General features: G+C 40.9%; 1 protein-coding gene across 1 annotated transcript in view; it reads left to right on the forward strand.

Moving 5' to 3' along the window:
• Positions 1-17,976, forward strand: part of egfr (epidermal growth factor receptor) — a 149,081-nt gene that overhangs the window by 99,945 nt on the left and 31,160 nt on the right. The window contains exons 7-15 of the mRNA XM_008112902.3: positions 6,269-6,410; positions 7,088-7,204; positions 10,662-10,788; positions 10,885-10,958; positions 13,096-13,186; positions 14,210-14,409; positions 15,377-15,509; positions 16,135-16,225; positions 17,389-17,546. Of these exons, the coding sequence (XP_008111109.1) occupies positions 6,269-6,410; positions 7,088-7,204; positions 10,662-10,788; positions 10,885-10,958; positions 13,096-13,186; positions 14,210-14,409; positions 15,377-15,509; positions 16,135-16,225; positions 17,389-17,546 (1,133 nt within the window). The remainder of the gene's footprint in view (positions 1-6,268; positions 6,411-7,087; positions 7,205-10,661; positions 10,789-10,884; positions 10,959-13,095; positions 13,187-14,209; positions 14,410-15,376; positions 15,510-16,134; positions 16,226-17,388; positions 17,547-17,976) is intronic.

Consider the following 17,976-nt stretch of genomic DNA (forward strand, 5'->3'; position numbering starts at 1 on the left):
GAATGAAATGAGCCATCATGGTGAACAAGTCCATGATCGCTAGCACAGTTGTAAATCCATTGGAACATGGCAAGTCAGTGATGAAGTCTGCTGAAATTATTTCCCAAGGCCGTGTGGGGGTAGGCAGTGGTTGCAACAATCCCACTGGTTCCCCCCCCCTTGTGTCTTTGACCGTTGACACACTGGGCAAGTGGTAACATACTTCTCCACCTTCCTTTGGATCTTTGGCCACCAAAAGTCTCTCAAAATTAGTTGCATGGTTTTAAACAATCCAAAGTGTCCAGCTGGTCTGCTGTCATGGCATAATTTCAGGATTTCTTCCCTTTCTGGCCCAGAAGACACATACACACGGGATCGATGACACACCTCCTCAACAACGGTCATGGCGGCAAAGTTCTCAGCGCACTGGAGGCAAGTCTCCGGGGTCTCTTCTCGTCCTCCAGTGTACTCCGGTTTGCGCGACAAAGCGTCTGCTTGTTTCATCTGTGTCGGGGTCACGTATCAGATTTGGAAGTCAAAACGCTCGAAGAACAAGGCTCATTGCTGCTGTCGCTGGTTGAGTTTGCATGCTGTTCGAAGATGCTCGAGGTTTCGATTATCAGTATGAACTTCCAAAGGGTGCCTGGCTCCTTCCATCCATTGTCTCAAAGTCTCGAACACTGCCTTGATGGAGTCTTTGGGTCAAGATGTTGTAGGATTGGTTGAGAAGTGAAAAGTTGTTTGAGTTTCTAAAATCCAGCTTCAACAGCCTCTGACCATTTGAACGGGTTCCTTCCCCAGATGCACTGGGTGATGGAGTCAGCCCACTTGGCGAAGTCAGGGATAAATTTTCTGTAGTAATTAGCGAGCCCTATGAAGCGCTGCACTTCCTTCTTGTTCAATGGTGCTTTCCATTCTAATACTGCTGTTACTTTGGCGAGGTCCATGGCGAGGCCTTGAGGGGAAATACAATACCTAGAAAATCCACTTTGTTCAAGTCAAAAGCGCATTTTTCCCACTTACCGTAAAGTCCATGCTCTCTCAACCGCTGCAGTACTGCGCAGACATGTTGGTCGTGAACTTGCTGGTTCAGCCGGGGCAAATGGCTGAGGGGGTCACCACTCTGGGCGTGATGCCAGACTTGGGGCAGAGGTATTCCTCCCTGGGGTGTGCTTACTCGACCCATGAGTCCATTGCCGCCGAGTAGCGATCACCCCATCTATATGTAGACACAAAGCAACGAGTCTCTCCAACGATTCAGGGAGGGTTGGCCCATGCCACTTGCCCCTGCATCTCGAGGTTCAGCTCCTCCTCTCAGGGCCTCATCATTCCAGCCTACATGCTGGGCCAGAACGGGAAAGTCAGCAGTGTACTGTGCCAAAGTTTTCTCTCGCTGGAACAACCGCCGGAGCTTGTGAGCAGCCATCTTCTGCGTGATTGGGCTTCCCCAAGTCGCTTGAATATGGTCTAGAAACTCTTGAGCTGTATTCAGCATGGTTGACTGGGTTTCATAGAGGGCCGTAACCCACACTGCTGCAGGGCCCTCCAGGAGGCTATACACCATAGACACTTTCAAATCCTCCCAGGGAAAATCTGCTCTACGAGCATCCAAATAAGCCATACTTTGGTGTTTAAACTTGGACTTGATGAACTTCCCCAGCAAACTTCTCTGGTAAAGCCAAGGGGAGAGGGTGCGCCTCAACTTGAGCCCTCAGTCCTCAGATCTCGCCCTCGTGATCTTAAATTGTGTCTTGCATACGCTGGTATTCATCCTGGGAAATCTGGACCTGGGGGCCAACCGCTGCAACACCAGCCACTCTAGCAGCATCTATTCTGGGGTTTGGATCTCGAGGTGCTTTTCAGAGAGGTGGTAAACTGTTGCACCCCTAGGCTGCGTAGGCACCTCAAAACCACACTGGAGCCCCAGAATATAAGCAAGCAAGGTGTTTATTGAAGATTATATGCAAGCAATAGCACAATAAAGTTCAGAGTCAATATAATGGGTTTAAATCCACAAGAACAAAGGACTTGATAAACTTGAAGCAAGAGTCTATAAAATTCACTCAAAGAACTGCATATCAAAGCAAGTCCCATGAAAGATACCACTAATAGTCCAAACAAGAATTTCAAGGAAACACTGGACAGTACACTGGAATGCAGGAACAAGACTTCAAATTAATCCAAGGTACAAAGTCCAAGCTGGAAGACACAACAAGGGTCTCGGCTGGAACACAAGGCAAAGGTCTTGGCTGGAACAGAAATCCAAACTGCAAAATCAACTGGAAACACAAGAACGAGCAAGGCTGGAACTTGAAACAAGATACAAGGCCTCAGAAATATACATGAAGCAAAGATCTTCCTTCTTGAATTTGCAGTGTTACCACCTCTGGCCGTGTCGGAGAAAGTGTGATGACTCATGGGCCATGTAGTCCTGTTCCTAGTACTGTTGTGACAGATGAAGAGGAAAACTTGGGTTTCCCACTATTTCTGCCAGATTTGGAGCCCTTGCAGCTGCAAGATGTTTGTCCACAAGAAGTCAGCCAAACAAGCCTTGAGCAGAAATCTCCCCCATTTTCTCGCCGTCTTTATTATAATCAAGATAGAAGCGCTCGGGAGGCGACTCGCCGGAGCGCCAGGATCGCTGCCAGACAATTAGATGATTAAGTCTGTTTCCCTTGGGAAAGTTTAAGGAGTCATGCACCTGGACACTGTATAGGTTTCAATTCTTGTTCCCCAGAGAAAGTGTTCCTTGGCGGGAAAACAAGATCCTATATAGATGTTTGGCCACAAAGGAATCCTTGCGGAGTCAATTCGTCAGCTTCGGGAGTAGATTGTGTGTGGACTACGCTACTCCAGTTTCCAGGACCTTGCTCTCGTTCCAGCCCTGCCTTGTTCCCCGGACCTCGCCACGGATTTCGCCACGGACCCTGTTCTTGTTCCTCGTTTCTTGTTGCCTTGAATCAAGCCTCGTTTGCCAAGGATCTAGGTTGCTTCAGCCTTGCATCAAGTTCCATGGACTAAGGGACCTTGTCATTTCCCCTCACTTTGCTTGGCAAAGTGTGTGTTTCGGTTATTGGATTACAACTTTGGACTTTAATATCTCATATTGGACATTGTTTTCCTGGACTATAATTGACCTTTCCTGAAAGGTCTACTTCTGAACTATATTCTACACTTGTTTTTACTGACTTTATATATTCCTTTAATAAAGATATTAGATAGATTCTGGCCTCTGCGCATGGTTATTGGTGCTCTGCAGCCTGGGTCCTGACAGAAAGCAAGGCTTCTTATGGGAAATTCAAGGTCCCATACCATGAGAAGGTTGCTTATTATTTCATTTCAAAAGTAGACACCTACTCCTCCTAATACATTTCTTTTCTTTTCTCAATGGAGTTATCGCTCTCCTGCTGTCAAGCTCATTAGTCCTCTCCACTTTATCAGTTCCTACATCCAAACTAGAATGTCCATCTGGCACCTGGAGATCCGACCTTGACTGCTTTGAGGAATGCGGTTCAAACTACCTGCTTGCAACCATTCTGTCTCTGGTCCCAGAATCCACTGGGACAAACTCTGGCTGCATCTCAGGCACAAACCCAGAGTACTTTGGCAAGGCAGGTGGGGGAACAAACTCTGGCTGCACCTCTGACAAGGCAGGTGCAGGGACAATCACAGGCTGAATAGGGCCAACCTTAGGTTCACCTGACAGCTCAGATGGAGGCTGGGCTACAACACCCACAGCCCTTGTCCTTTGGGGTCCCGCAGGGTTCAGTACTGTCTCTCATGGTGTTTAACATCTACATGAAGCCGTTGGGAGAGATCATCCGGAGTTTTGTAGTTCGATGTCATCTGTACGCAGATGACATTCAGCTCTATCACTCCTTTCCACCTGCTACTAAGGAGGTCCTGAACCAGTGTTTGGCAGCTGTGATGGTCTGGATGAGACCGGACAAATTGAAACCGAATCCAGACAAGAGAGAGCTCCTCTTCGTCAGTCACAAGGCTGAACAGGGTATAGGGTTACAGCCCCTTGAAGATGCAGGTTTGCAGCTTGGGAGTTCTCCTGGATTCAGCGCTGAGCCTGGAACCCCAGGTGGCCAGGGGAGCTTTTGCACAACTAAAATTTGTGTGCCAGTTGCGCCTATACCTTGGGAAGTCAGACTTCGCCACAGTAGTCCACTCTTTCGTTATATCTATATATAGATTACTATAACACGCTCTACGTAGGGTTGCCTTGGAAGACTGTTTGGAAGTTTCAGTTGGTCCAACAGTCAGCAGCCAGGTTGCTCACCAGAGCGGCGTACAGGGAGCACACAAATCCCCTGTTGCGCCAGCTTTACTGGCTGCCAGTCTGCTACTGAGCACAATTCAAAGTGCTGGCTTTAGCCTATAAAGCCCTAAATGGTTCTGGCCCACCTTACCTGTCCAAATGCATTTCTCCGTCTATGATCCACCTCGGAGATTAAGATCAGGCAGGGAGGTCCTGCTCTCTGTCCCACCACTTTCGCAGGTGCAACTCGTGAGAGCAAGAGACAGGGCTTTCTCACTGGTGGCCCCTTGGCTGTGAAACTCCCTCCCTAGTGACATCAGATCAGCCCCTTCCCTCCTAGCCTTCAGAAAGAAAGTAAAAACCTGGCTCTGGGATCAGGCTTTCAGGGAATAGTGCAGTGCAATAATAGATTTGGAAAATGTGCAATGACTATGGAACGGCCTTAGACTACAATTTCTGGATGGTGTGATTTTAATATTGTGTATACTGTTTTAAAATGTTTAATATGTATTAATTTTAACTCATTTTATTTTAAGCTTAATGTTTTGTTTGTGTTTAAGGTATTGAATAATTGCCATATGTAAGCTGCCTTTAGTCCCCTTCAGGGTAGAGAAAAGCGGTGTATAAATAGGGTAAATAAATAAATAAATTTATCTTAAAAAGAAATGTCATATTTTATTACTGATAATAACTCCAGCAAAAATGTGTGATCCCCATATTTTTAATAGATTCAAAGTGAAAATGTAATTTCCATGTGGGTTTTTTTTTCTTTTCGTGTCAGGAGCAACCGGAGTTGCTTCTGGAGTGAGAGAATTGGCCGTCTGCAAGGACGTTGCCCAGGGGACGCCCGGATGTTTTGATGTTTTATCATCCTTGTGGGAGGCTTCTCTCATGTCCCCGCATGGAGCTGGAGCTGATAGAGGGAGCTCATCCGCACTCTCCCCGGGTGGGATTCGAACCTGGCAGCTTTCAGGTCAGCAACCCAACCTTCAAGTTACGAGGCTTTTATCCCCTTGGCCACCGGGGGCTCCTTATTTCCATGTGTTGTGACTATGCTTAATAAATTGCTGAAACTGGGGCCCTTCCACATAAGCACAAAATGTGTCTCAACGTGCGTGAAAAATGTTGATTCTGTTGGGGGGAGGGGTGCTGGGGAAGGAAGGCACTATTATCCTTGGATTGCCTAAGACCAGGGCATGGGATGGCTATGGATATGCGATCCTGGATCCTGCATTGGGATCTGGGATGGCAGTCCTCACTGCCCCAACACCAGGAAAGATCCAGACCTTGCTGTAGGATTTAAATATTTCCTGGTGGTTTTTCTTTATCTCGGGTCAAGATGGATGAAGGAGCCTACCTCAGATTCAATTGCATTAGCCTGTATGTGTTGCATGGATGTTCCAGGCTAATGTGATTCCTGCACAGCATTATATAGCAGTGCAGATGGGGCCTTCATTTATATATTGCTTAAAGCTGAAGTTGTAGCTGTGGCAAGTAAACACATAACATTATGATGTCAGGACATAAATAAGTTGTATTAAATGTTACAGAGGGAGAAACAAGAGACACCTCACATTTTTTTCTGTTATATTGTTAGGTTATATTGTAATTAATATTTATGATCTTAGAAATTGAATTTTGAACTTGATCTGAACCTTCCTTTCATAGAAGTAAGACCTAGCTATCAGATGAAAGTGCATTTGCTTTCAAGAAAGTAAACTCACTTTTCCTTTTGCATTGAACTGAAACTGTAAATGAATGTCGTGAGGCTGACCATGTTTCACATCGTTATGCTTCAGAAATAATTAGATAATGAAGAATGCTCAGATTTTCAAAACCCAGAAGCCCAGTGTTGTGATGATGGTATTATGTTCTGATAACAGGATTGTCATCATAATTGCTTTTAAAGGTTGTTTTGATAATTTTTCATCATTTCAACATTGCACTTACTCAACCTGGCTATGTTAAAACACAGAACATAGGTCTTTTTGCACATGGTATTGCTACTTTATTTACCGACAGGCATGCCGCAAATTTTGGGATGATGCAACCTGTAAGGAATCTTGCCCCCCTTTGCAAGTGTATAATCCTACAGCCTATCAGTTGGAAGACAACCCAGATGGAAAGTACAGCTTTGGAGCCACTTGTGTGAAAAAGTGTCCACGTAAGTTGTCTAAAGCATTATTTCAAAAAGCAAATGGATCCTTGTCTTAAAAAAAAATACAAGCATCTATTTGCTTCTGGGTTCTATCCAGAATGTTTTGTGCTAGTTTGTGGCTTGTATTTTATGGAGATGTCCTCATGCTCCCAGCTGTTCATTGTAGAGTAGTAATAACCAAGAACTATAGACTGCGTCATGCTCTCCTGATACCTGAGAACAAGACTGCCCACTGAATGATTTTTGATCTAAACCAGCCCCTTCCAGTTGTTGTCCACTTGGGATGAGTAGCTCTTCTTCTTTGTATCTGATTAATCCGGGGGTCTAATGAAGAGACCACACAAAATTAGCAGCCTTGGAGCCCATTGCATTTCTGTATGAGTCACTACACTTGGGATTTCTTCATCAGTTTGGAGACCTAGAGGTCAGGGGTTCTTTTTATACTTTCTGAAATATCTTTAAAAGGTGATTCCTACGGCTGTATTTAAAGAACACTATGCATCTTGGGTAGTCTATATTTTTTTCCTTATTTTTTATTGTGCTTTCAATATATTTTTTTTATATTATGTGTTTTTAATTGGAAAACGAGTTGTGTCAGCCAGTTTACATATGCAAACAAGACCATGTTTCTTTTTCCTCATTTATTGCTGTTGTTATTTACATTCCCTTCTAACCTTTTTCAGATAACTATGTTGTAACAGACTACGGCTCATGTGTCCGATCATGTAATCCAGACTCCACTGAGGTGGAGGAAAATGGAATTAGAAAGTGTAAAAAATGTGATGGGCCATGTAGCAAGGGTAAGAAAATTAAATATTACTTTGCATAATGCGGTATTACCCCAAAAATCATTACTAATACACAGTGACTTTCAGCTTTGAAACCAATTTGCATGGAACGTATTGAAAATTGTGCCTTTCTTACGCCAACAACTACTGTGGATATGATCAGTAATGATATACATGCCAAAGCCACAATCAGCATTAAGGCTCTTGGATCTAATCATGTAAATTATTATCCATCACCTATTCACCTATTTTTTTAGATATCCTTTTGTAGATTTTCTACTGTTTGAACATACCCCACTATTTCACAGTTCCTTTCAGTTATTTTCAAAATCTTTCACTTTTTCCATAGTGTTGCTCATCCTATCCAAGTTTATGTTTTAAAAAAATTACATACTTGACTGTATGTGGATCTAAATTAGTTAAAAAGAAAACTCCTGCAATTTCAGTCTGTAAGTTATAGCAGAATTTTTACAGAACAACAAAAATTGACATTTAGACATACAGACATACAGATTCTATGCAATTACATTGGATTCACAAACAACCTACAGTTACGGTGGCTGACAAACAAACAAAAGGGAGTTACATTTTCACTCAGCATTCACACACAACATGCATCCCTCTTCATACATACAAATATTACCATATCCTCTTTCCCTCCTTGGAAAAGCACCTGCTTAGGCCAGGCCCAGCTTCCACTGAAGCCTGCCAACATATAGTTCCAAAATGCCAAAACGCCAAAACTTCAAAACTCCTAAAAGAACATCTCCAAAACACACTCCTTTTCCTTCCCATGAGAAAAGGAGGCCCCAAAAGTAATCACACTGCTTCCCTGCAAATCTGCCACTTTCCCATACACCATATCCACTGAACATGGCGGGTGAACAGCGTTGCTGTCTGTCACACTTTCTGAACTGTCCTAAGGTAATTTATATAGCAATATTTTGCTGATGTTGTCCCAAAATTGTAAATGAATGAATATCCTGGTTCCATCTCAGCTTCCTGGACCAGATGTTGATTCTTCTTTATTGGTGTTGGCAAATAAAAGCAGCTCTGTGTTGACTTCCTTCTTAAACGTGGTAAACAATTCCTTAACTTGATGTAAACATTTCTCTTATCAGTCACAGTTCTTATCACAGTTTACCAGGCAGGTCAACTATTTCAGGTCTCATTAGCAGGTTTTAATTACAATTCAGCAAGCAGGTAGTTAGCCATTGTAGGCCTTAGTCTACAGACTAGTGTCTTCAAAATTATTAGCTCTCATTCATTCATCTTCCATTCATACCCACACATATTAAAATCCACATTTTTGTCACATATTGCTGAGAATTAGCAAAGAGTCAGATTTTAGTCTCCCTGTTCCAAGCCTAGTACTTTAAATATTACTCTATGTCGGTTGTAATAGTAAAATTGTAAAAAAAAAGTTTGCAATGTAGATGTAAGGAAAAAAACAACAATTGGAATGTTTTATATTGTCTAATATAAACCAGATGCCAAGATTTCTAGAAGTGGAATATTCCAATCATAATTGTGCTGGACTAAAATTTCTCCTTTAAATCAGCTAATTCCTAATTGCCAATTCTCTTCCCCCACTCACCCACCCTATTATTTGCTGTTGTTATTGATTTTATTACCACAGTTTATTTTTTAAAACACAGTAAAAGGGAGACAGAATATAAACTTTCAAAGTAAAACAATAAATGAATGTATGCTCTCTCCAAATAGCAACCCTTGACCAGAGGGACCATTAATCAAGATGGGGAATGAATTAAAAGTTCCAAACTCAGACTGCAAACACCCTAGAGAAGAATCTGGTGAAATTAAACAAGATTTAATGAGATGAAGCAACCTTCTAAAATGATTTGGATGGATTTCTGTAATAAAAATACTGATGTGTTACAAATATTGTTCCTTCTAGTTCTTGAACAAACCATTCCAAGTCCCCGTCATAGACCTGCAAAATTGAAGGCCATAAAAACATTGAAAAATGTGTGCTAGTTTTATAGAAATTCTAAATCCAAAAATGATCTCAGATTTTCTCTGTCCCAACTTGCTTTGACATTTCTCTTTGCTTAGATGTGACTGAATGTAATTCGTATTAAAATGAGTGTTGTATGTTATTTTATTGTTTTTTTTAAAAAATCAGCAGCTAAAATTACATTTTTACATCACTGAGTTGTGGAGGAAATTGATGAAAAAATTGTTATCTCTGAACCATTGCCAGTCTCCAAGCTATTGGCTTCTGCTCCCTGGCAAGTTTCCAGAAAGGAAAGAAACAGTTGTTCACAATTGTTGCAAATATTGCACCAGTCTCTGACACACTGGGAAATAATTATAGTTGCTGGTCACCAACACCAGGATTGATATTCACAGCTTCATTCATCTGCATCTGACAAAATATGTCCCTTTTAGGCATTTTCTAGGTCCTCCCACATAACTCCATGATATTTTTGGGTGAGAAATACCTAATTTCAATAGGGTTCGCTATTATTTATGGTCTCGCTTAGCCATGTGATTTTTTTTAATGTTTCTCCTGCAAATACAGGGATTTTATTGTGTAGGAAAAGTAATAAAATGTAAGTCAACTTTTACACTGCCATTTAATGCAGTGTAGAATCACGTTAGCCACACAATGTACACAGGCTGATGTGAGTTAACCTGGGGTTAGCTGCTTAATGCAACTGCACCCTGGATTAGAAAAACACAGGGGAGGGTCCAACTTCTGCAGCAGTATTGGTGCAGCATCCCACCTTTCCTGTGCGTAATCCCATATCAGTCCCCATAGCCATCCGATGCTCTCCAGACTGAGGAGGCAGAGTGGCTGTCCCTCTTGTCCCCTGCACCCCCATAGACCCCCCCCCCCCCACCACCACCACCACCAAGAAGACAGAAAAAACCAATGTACTTAACTTGCTGTCTGTTTACTTCCTGGTGACTGCCTGGCTAAAATAAGTTTTGACTACAATTGTAAAAAAAATTGAGTTGACTAGTCATTTATTAATGGCAGTATAGTTAGCAGTGATGTTTAACTGGGGTATTGATTGGATAGCCTGAAACCTGCCATCTACAGAGTAATTTACTGACTGTAAAATACAAGATATAATCCTTGGAAATGATGAATAAAACTTTTAGATAGAGAGTGGAATGATAAAATACACAATAGTGTGAAGCCTTCTGCTCTCTTAAGAACAATTTAAAGGAATATAGTATTAAAATGTAGAGTAAATGGTCTAGATTTCTCTTTTATCTTGCTTATATATTTCTGAGTTTTCCTGATTATTTTATCCATTGTTCAATAAATAAATAAATACAATGGGGTTCTTTCTTCACATATGTTTGAAATATTGGTCATTTTGTATGTATGTGTGTGCACGGAGAGAGGGAGGGAGGGAGGGAGGTTGGGAGAGAGAGAGAGAGAGAGAGGGAGAGAGAGATCCTTACTGAGACCTAATTCTATTTTTTTTCACAGTGTGCAATGGAGTTGGAGCAGGTAATCTTACAAGTGCTCTTGCTGTGAATGGATCCAACATTGACTATTTCAAAAACTGTACCACAATCAGTGGGGATCTCATATTCCTTCACGTATCATTTAAAGGGTAAGTTCTTGCTGTTTCGTTATGTTTAGAGAAAAGAGCTCAGAATGATTCTGCTTTTAGATCAGCATTGGAATAACTTTTTTCATCTTCTTTTAGTGATGTATATACACATACTCCTCCTTTAGACCCAAAGAAATTGGATATTTTTCGAACAGTTAAAGAAATAACAGGTAAGTCATATCAATTTTACCTTTACTGTTTTTGATCATAAAAGGATAAACCATTTAATCTTAGTCATGGATTGAAGAGAACAAAGGCAACGCAGAAACCAACTAGGAAGATGGCCACAAAGATCTATTGATTGTGAATCAAGTCATTTTTTTTCCTGCCTCATCCAATGTGATGCACTGATAAGAAGCAGCCTGTCCAATGAAATTACCACTACAGAGGAAGAAAGGGAAAGTGAGCGTTCCTGTGGAAACACCGTAGTTTCCACTCCAGGGGAAGTGTTTGTTTACCTTCTAGCTGAGTTGTGTATCTGCTTCTTCCCTCAAATGCTTCAGTGTTAGCCCTGCCTATTCAAGAGCTCCACATTTTGATTTCCTGCTCTGCAGTAAATTTTATGACTTCTGACATAATTTCCAATAAGTTTTTATTAATACTGTATACTGTTTCTGGCTGGATGTGCATTACAGCACACGTTGAGGGTGCATGTTTAGTGGACACCCTTGTCCTTGAACTGGCTTGTAACTGTATTTTAGTGCCTGTGTAGAAGGGCTCTAAGATTCCAAGATAAACATTTGCTCTTTCTGTTAAGAAGCATACAAAGTTTTCTGTTGCAATACCATATCTACTAGAGTCTAGTGCACATCTTTTTTAGATAAACTATGTTTCCCAAATCAGGATGCACATTAGCACATTAGAATCGTGCCTGAAGCCCCACCTGTTGGCAGCTCTGCTGCGCTCCACCTCCCTGATTAGTCAGCCAGCTGGTGGGACTCAATAATGGCGGACTCCAACCACCGGGCTTACTGGTATTCCAAGCCACCCTCAAGACCCATGTGGGATCCTCACTGTTACCCACCCATGTGGCTCCCCTTTGCTTGCAGCCGAGCTGATTCTGGACATGCCCAGCCCAAAAGCGCCATCGCTTGGAAAGCTCTGCTCTGAAGAGAGTGCAGCCTTCCTCTCCTTTTTTCTCCCTCTTGGGAGGACTCTTCCCAAGAAGGAGAAAGGGATGTGAATATGGGCACTCAGGCAGAGGGATGCAGAGTGAGTCTGAGTGTCACATCCCCCACTCTTGCATTTGCCTCATTACTGGGAAGAGGAGTTGCAAGAGGAGCTGCTATGCAACCCTTTGAAAGGTTTGGAAGGCTCTGCTCCAAGGAGAATTCAGCCCTTTCTCTCTTTCTTCCTTTCCACCTTCCCTTCTTCCAATTACTTTTCCCAAGGATAAAGTGAGGGGGGGGGATCAGGCTCGCTCTGCTAGAATAGCCTAGAGGCTCTTTGCCTCCCTCCTTTGAGCCCAAGAGAGACATTGTGGGTTCCCTGCTTTCCTCCCATTGAGTTCCTTGTTGAGCCTGCTTTTTTGAGCTCAATACCAACAAGGAGATCAACAGGATAATGGCAGAGAAGGAGGGAAAGGAGGAGAGGAAGGCTGTGTTCTCCTTGGAGCAGAACCTTACAAACATCCTAAGTGATGCTGCTTTTGGGCTACACATTGCTGGAATCAGTGGCAGGCAAAGGGGAGCCACATGGCTGGGTGGGCAACAGAAGTGGGGACCCTTGAGCATGACTTTGGGCATGAGAAACCTAGAAGTTTAGTGGTTTGGAACCACTGGCATCAAGTCAACTGATAGGCCACCTGGCGAGAGAAGCAGGCGCTTTACATTTGCTAGCAAATATTTTTCCCCTGCCAGGCATTTGAAAAATAAAGGGTGCATTAAAATCGATAGCATACTAGACTAGAGCAAATACAGTATATGCTTATGGATGGCTATTCAGCTACAGTCTGTCTACCATTTCCATTCATGCAGTCTAGAACAGCCTTCAATAGAGGAGAAGATAGTTATCTGTTTGTGCCAGCTGAAATGTAGAGATTTTCACTAAGACTTCCAAAGTGAACTAAAATACTTCTGTGGTGTTTCAAACTCATCAGGCTTTCAGACACTGTCCTTTATAATGTTTATATGTCTTGGTGGCCTGTATGTAAACTGTTTACAACATGATGTTAAAAATAGCTCTATACTGAAACTCTCTGAAATGCCATTCTTCATTTTGATGTTCTCATAAAAGAAGAAAAAGAGGAAAGACATTCTTGCTTAAAAGAAATAGTTTGTAAATATTTTAATACTTGCACTTTTTCAGGGTTTTTGTCAATCCAGGATTGGCCAGCAAATGCCACTGACTTGAGTGTTTTTGAAAATCTAAAAGTTATACGAGGCAGAACAAAACAAATGTAAGTACAGCCATATGTGTAAAGCTGAAGCCTTTTTGTATAGGTGGGTATGTTTTAAAGCATTCACGCACACATATATACATAAATTACCGTAATTCAGATTACAGGCTGAATTAAGGTAGTTACCAGGAACAGCACAGCCAACATTTCCTTAATTTGATGTAATCTACTGCTAGCAGTACAGGCTAAATATGCATTGAGTGCATGGTTCTGTGAAGCTCCCAACTGTCTCTGAAGTTTATCAGGATAGTATCTGTTTAGTAATGAGAAGCCTGGGATTGTAAAAATCGAAGCAGAGTTCGGTGGCCCATGTACATTGATGCATTATTCATCCTTGTGTCAGGAAGAAAATTGCCAGTTTTGTGGTTTTAGGTATTTTTTTCCCTTTGTGGAAGCTTCTTTTGTATGGCCCTTAAAATCATATATATAGTTCAATCAGATTTCATTCAAATTAATAGTGTATTACAGGCCCAATGTGGGTTTTTTTTCAACACAGATATAGTGGCAAAGGGAATATGCACATAATACAGTGTTTCCTTCTATGAACAATTAAAAATCTGTCAAGGCTCTGGACTTGCCAAATCACTATTTTCTGAGGATGTACAGTAGAGTCTCACTTATCCAACACTCGCTTATCCAATGTTCTGGATTATCCAACGCATTTATGTAGTCAATGTTTTCAATACATCGTGATATTTTGGTGCTAAATTCGTAAATACAGTAATTACTACATAGCATTACTGCGTATTGAACTACTTTTTCTGTTAAATTTGTTGTATAACATGATGTTTTGGTGCTTAATTTGTAAAATCATAACCTAATTTGATGTTTAATAGGCTTTTCCTTAATCTCTCCTTATTATCCAACATATTCGCTTATCCAACGTTCTGCTGGCCCATTTACGTTGGATAAACGACTCTACTGTAATTCCAAGTCTTTATCAAGCTTACTAATGAAAATAAAGAAATTGCATTGTTTCTTCATATATTTTCTTATTTTCTTACCATTTTTGTTTTATTTTAGGGGCCGGTATGCTCTTGCTATCAGTTCCTTAGATATAAAACAATTGGGTTTGCGGTCTCTCAAGGAAATAAGCGATGGAGATGTTGTCATTATGAGAAACAAGAACCTATGCTTTGGTAATACAGTAGACTGGACTACACTTTTTGTGACAGAAAAACAGAATATAAAAATTGCCCAGAACAGAAATGAAAGTTCATGTGGTAAGTTGATAGAGCTTGGCTTGATCTTTACATTTGGGAGGGAAAATGCTTTATATTGTTGGTGTAACTTTTAAAAATTATTAGCCAGTCATCTTTGCTGTACTGATATCTGGATTCATCAGTACATCCACATTAGATATGGCTTCTCCACATTGCTTCTCCACAGTGGTTTATAAATTTATAAGGACATGACAGCATTTTGCCATGTTTTTGACCTGTTTTCTGGTGTATTAAAAAAAGACCCAAGGGCCAGAAATTTGAAAAAATTGCACTAGAAATTGGCAAATGAAAAATGCCAGTTCTGGTGCATATCATGGCCCAACAGAGCAATCTCAGTGGCAGGAGGTAGACTGACAACCCAGTTGTGCAAAAGCCTGGTCATGGATATGTTTTCCACCCTCACTGCCACCCTGATTATGCTAACATGACTGGTAAAGGAGTATGGAAAGAGCAGGGGGCTTATACAGAATAGCCCCAGAGTCAAGTATTGTACCCCCTCCAATGAATCTTTTGTGTTCCCCATACCCTCCAGAGTACACAGACCGAGTCCAGAGTGTGGCCAAAAAAGTGAAGATGAATTGCTGCTCTGAAAGCAACAGTTTACCTTGCTAATCGGCATATGTAACTTAAAAATACCAGTTTTTGAGAAACTGAAGTAGACTTCTGGAAACTTTAGGGGTCTTTTGTTTTATTTGTAGACATTTCATGCAACCACTGGAGGATAATAGGCATAAAAGTGCCCCCCAGACCTGCCACAGTTGCCCCTCCTTCTCCTAGACATTGTGATGTTTTAGCATGAACGAACTAGAATAACCACTACACGGATTTTAAAATATATATTTAATCAAATGCAAATGATGATTTAATCATGTCCTCAGTGCTTCTGCTCTCTGGCGATTTTGAATGTATGCATTTTTTTAACCTATAGAGGTACTGATGTTTAGCATTTTTGTGTCTTTAACCCCAGCTGCTGCAAGGCAGGTTTGTGATCCACTCTGCTCACCTGTGGGCTGCTGGGGCCCAGGTCCCACCCAATGCTATTCTTGCCATCACTTCATTCGTCAGCAGGAGTGTGTAAAGGAATGCAATGTAATGCAGGGGTAAGCATTTCCTCCATTTTAAAAAGTAAGATTTTCAAATAAAAATGGTGAATTGCCAACAGATAATACTGAAAAAACTATAAAGGACAAAAGATGCATTTGCACATAGTATATATTGACTACAAAAAAACGTATTTATTATTTGCCACACATATGGTTCAAAATGCCTTGATAATTTAGAAGTGTGGGGGGGGGATAGACAGAAAATTTATCGGGGAATAACAGAGAGTTCCTCTCAACCTGCTTCCTTGGGGAAAGAGATCCAAAGTATGGAGCAGTCACTGAGAAACCTTTCTCCCTACTGAAGTTTATCTGTCTTGACTGTCCACTGCAGTTTATCGACAGAGCCTGATTTTTAAATTATTTTGCATTATGGAACTATTCTTCATGATTCACTAAAAAAAATAAAAATCCCCCCCTCCCCGAATTTTTTTTCTGGCTATGGCCCTGCTTTCAGTGTGTAAAACTTCTCCTTTCAGTGCTATTTTATAGTCTTTTTGTACTCTTGTTCTATCTGTTCCAATATAGACAAACTAAAAAACTACAGTAAGATTGAAGAACTCAGATACTCATAGTGTCATAGAATCCTGATAATGGCCTGCATTTTGTTTTCTATCCCATTCAGGGAACCTCGGGAATTTATAAGAGATTCTGAATGCCTTCAATGCCATCCAGAATGCCTGGTGCAAAATTCAACTAAAACTTGCACAGGACCTGTAAGTGCATATTAGATCAATTACACAAAAAGGCTAATACGTAATGCATGGCTAATATCCCTTATTTAAAATGCTTGGGACCAGAAATGTTTCAAATTTTGGAATATAGTACCATAGAGGATATGTTTAAAATGATGTCATAAAGAAGAGAGAGCAGGCTTGTTTTCTGCTTCGCTGGAGTCTAGGACTTGGAGCAGTGGGTTCAAATTACAGCAAAGAGATTCCACCTAAACATTAGGAAGAACCTCCTGACTGTAAAAGCCGTTCAACAGTGGAACTTTCTGCCTCAGAATGTGGTGGAAACTCCTCCTCTGGAGGCTTTTGAACAGAGGCTGAGTGGCCATCTGCCAGGGGATTCTGCTTTTCCTGCATGGCAGGGTATTGGAGTGGATGGGCCACGTGGTTTCTTCCAACTCTATGATTCTATTATTCTATGTTTCTGAAGTTATTGTGGAAACAGGAAACTATTGATAATAATGAATTTCTTGAAATGAACAGCTTCCACCAGAAAGTCCTCTTTAGGAATCTTATAAGTCCGTCGTGATGACTATGGTAGCCTCCAGCAGAAGCATGCCATTGAATTGCCTGAAAGACAAAGAAAATTACTACATATGACATATTTTGTTAGATGTGTGTAGGTGAAACCATGGATACTGGGGTCATACAGTACAAAAAGCCTTTTGTAATACTTTTGCATCTTATTTGTGGCCTGCCTTGGTTAAATCTGCCTTTCTCCCCAGCCTTCCTCTTCCTTCATTTGCCCCTTCCTCTTTCAGAGATTTGTGAGTTTTTATGTGTTCCTGGCTCTCTCCACCAGCCATCCGAGTATGTGGATGATTCCCAGTAGACTTATAAGTAATTTGTTCATGTTAATAATTTGCTGTTACTTAATGCAGTGTTAAAAAACCTAACTGTCTATATTATTAATACAAAGTATGGGAGATGTAAAATAAAATTTAGAAAAGATGTGTGAAAACAAGTTAAATGAATCCCGGGATTACCTATGCTACAGCTGCCATAATTAATGGGATAATTAAACAACAAATCACAAGAAAACCACTTGAATGCTCAGTACTAATATTTATGTTATTCCGTTATTATATTTGTCAGCTGATGGACAAATATATTTTCTATTCATGAATAATACATTACTTCTTATGCAGGGTCCAGACAACTGCACCAAATGTGCCCATTTAATAGACGGCCCTCACTGTGTTAAATCATGCCCTGCTGGGATCATGGGTGAAAATAGTACTTTAATCTGGAAATATACAGATGAAAATTCAGTGTGCCAGCCATGTCATCCAAATTGTATTCGTGGGTAAGTATAGTTTTTAAAAAGCAAATTGAAGTTCTGAGTTTAAAATATTTTTATTTGCATGTTTTCACCATGTAAAGAAAAATCAGTAGAAAGAAATAAAAAATTAGTAGAAACCTTTGCTTCTGCACTTTGCATCCCATCTTGGGAAAAAAGTAGATTATAAATTCAATACATAAAAATAATAACAGGCACAGTTATCTCCACTAGTGTGCATTCACAGAGTACAACTCGAAGAAACATGGTTACAAGTAAGCAACCTGTCCCTACTGTGTGCAGGACAAATACAAATACACGTAACAGAGGCCCTGTATATCCATAGAGTTAACTTTCCATGTCATGAAAATATTTTTAAAATGCTAAAAAATAAAATTTTGTTTTGTCATTTTGTATAAACAATTTTACATTATCATTGTATACAGTGGGAATTGAA

The sequence above is a fragment of the Anolis carolinensis genome, chromosome 6 (assembly GCF_035594765.1).
Source record: "Anolis carolinensis isolate JA03-04 chromosome 6, rAnoCar3.1.pri, whole genome shotgun sequence".
NCBI lineage: Eukaryota > Metazoa > Chordata > Lepidosauria > Squamata > Dactyloidae > Anolis > Anolis carolinensis.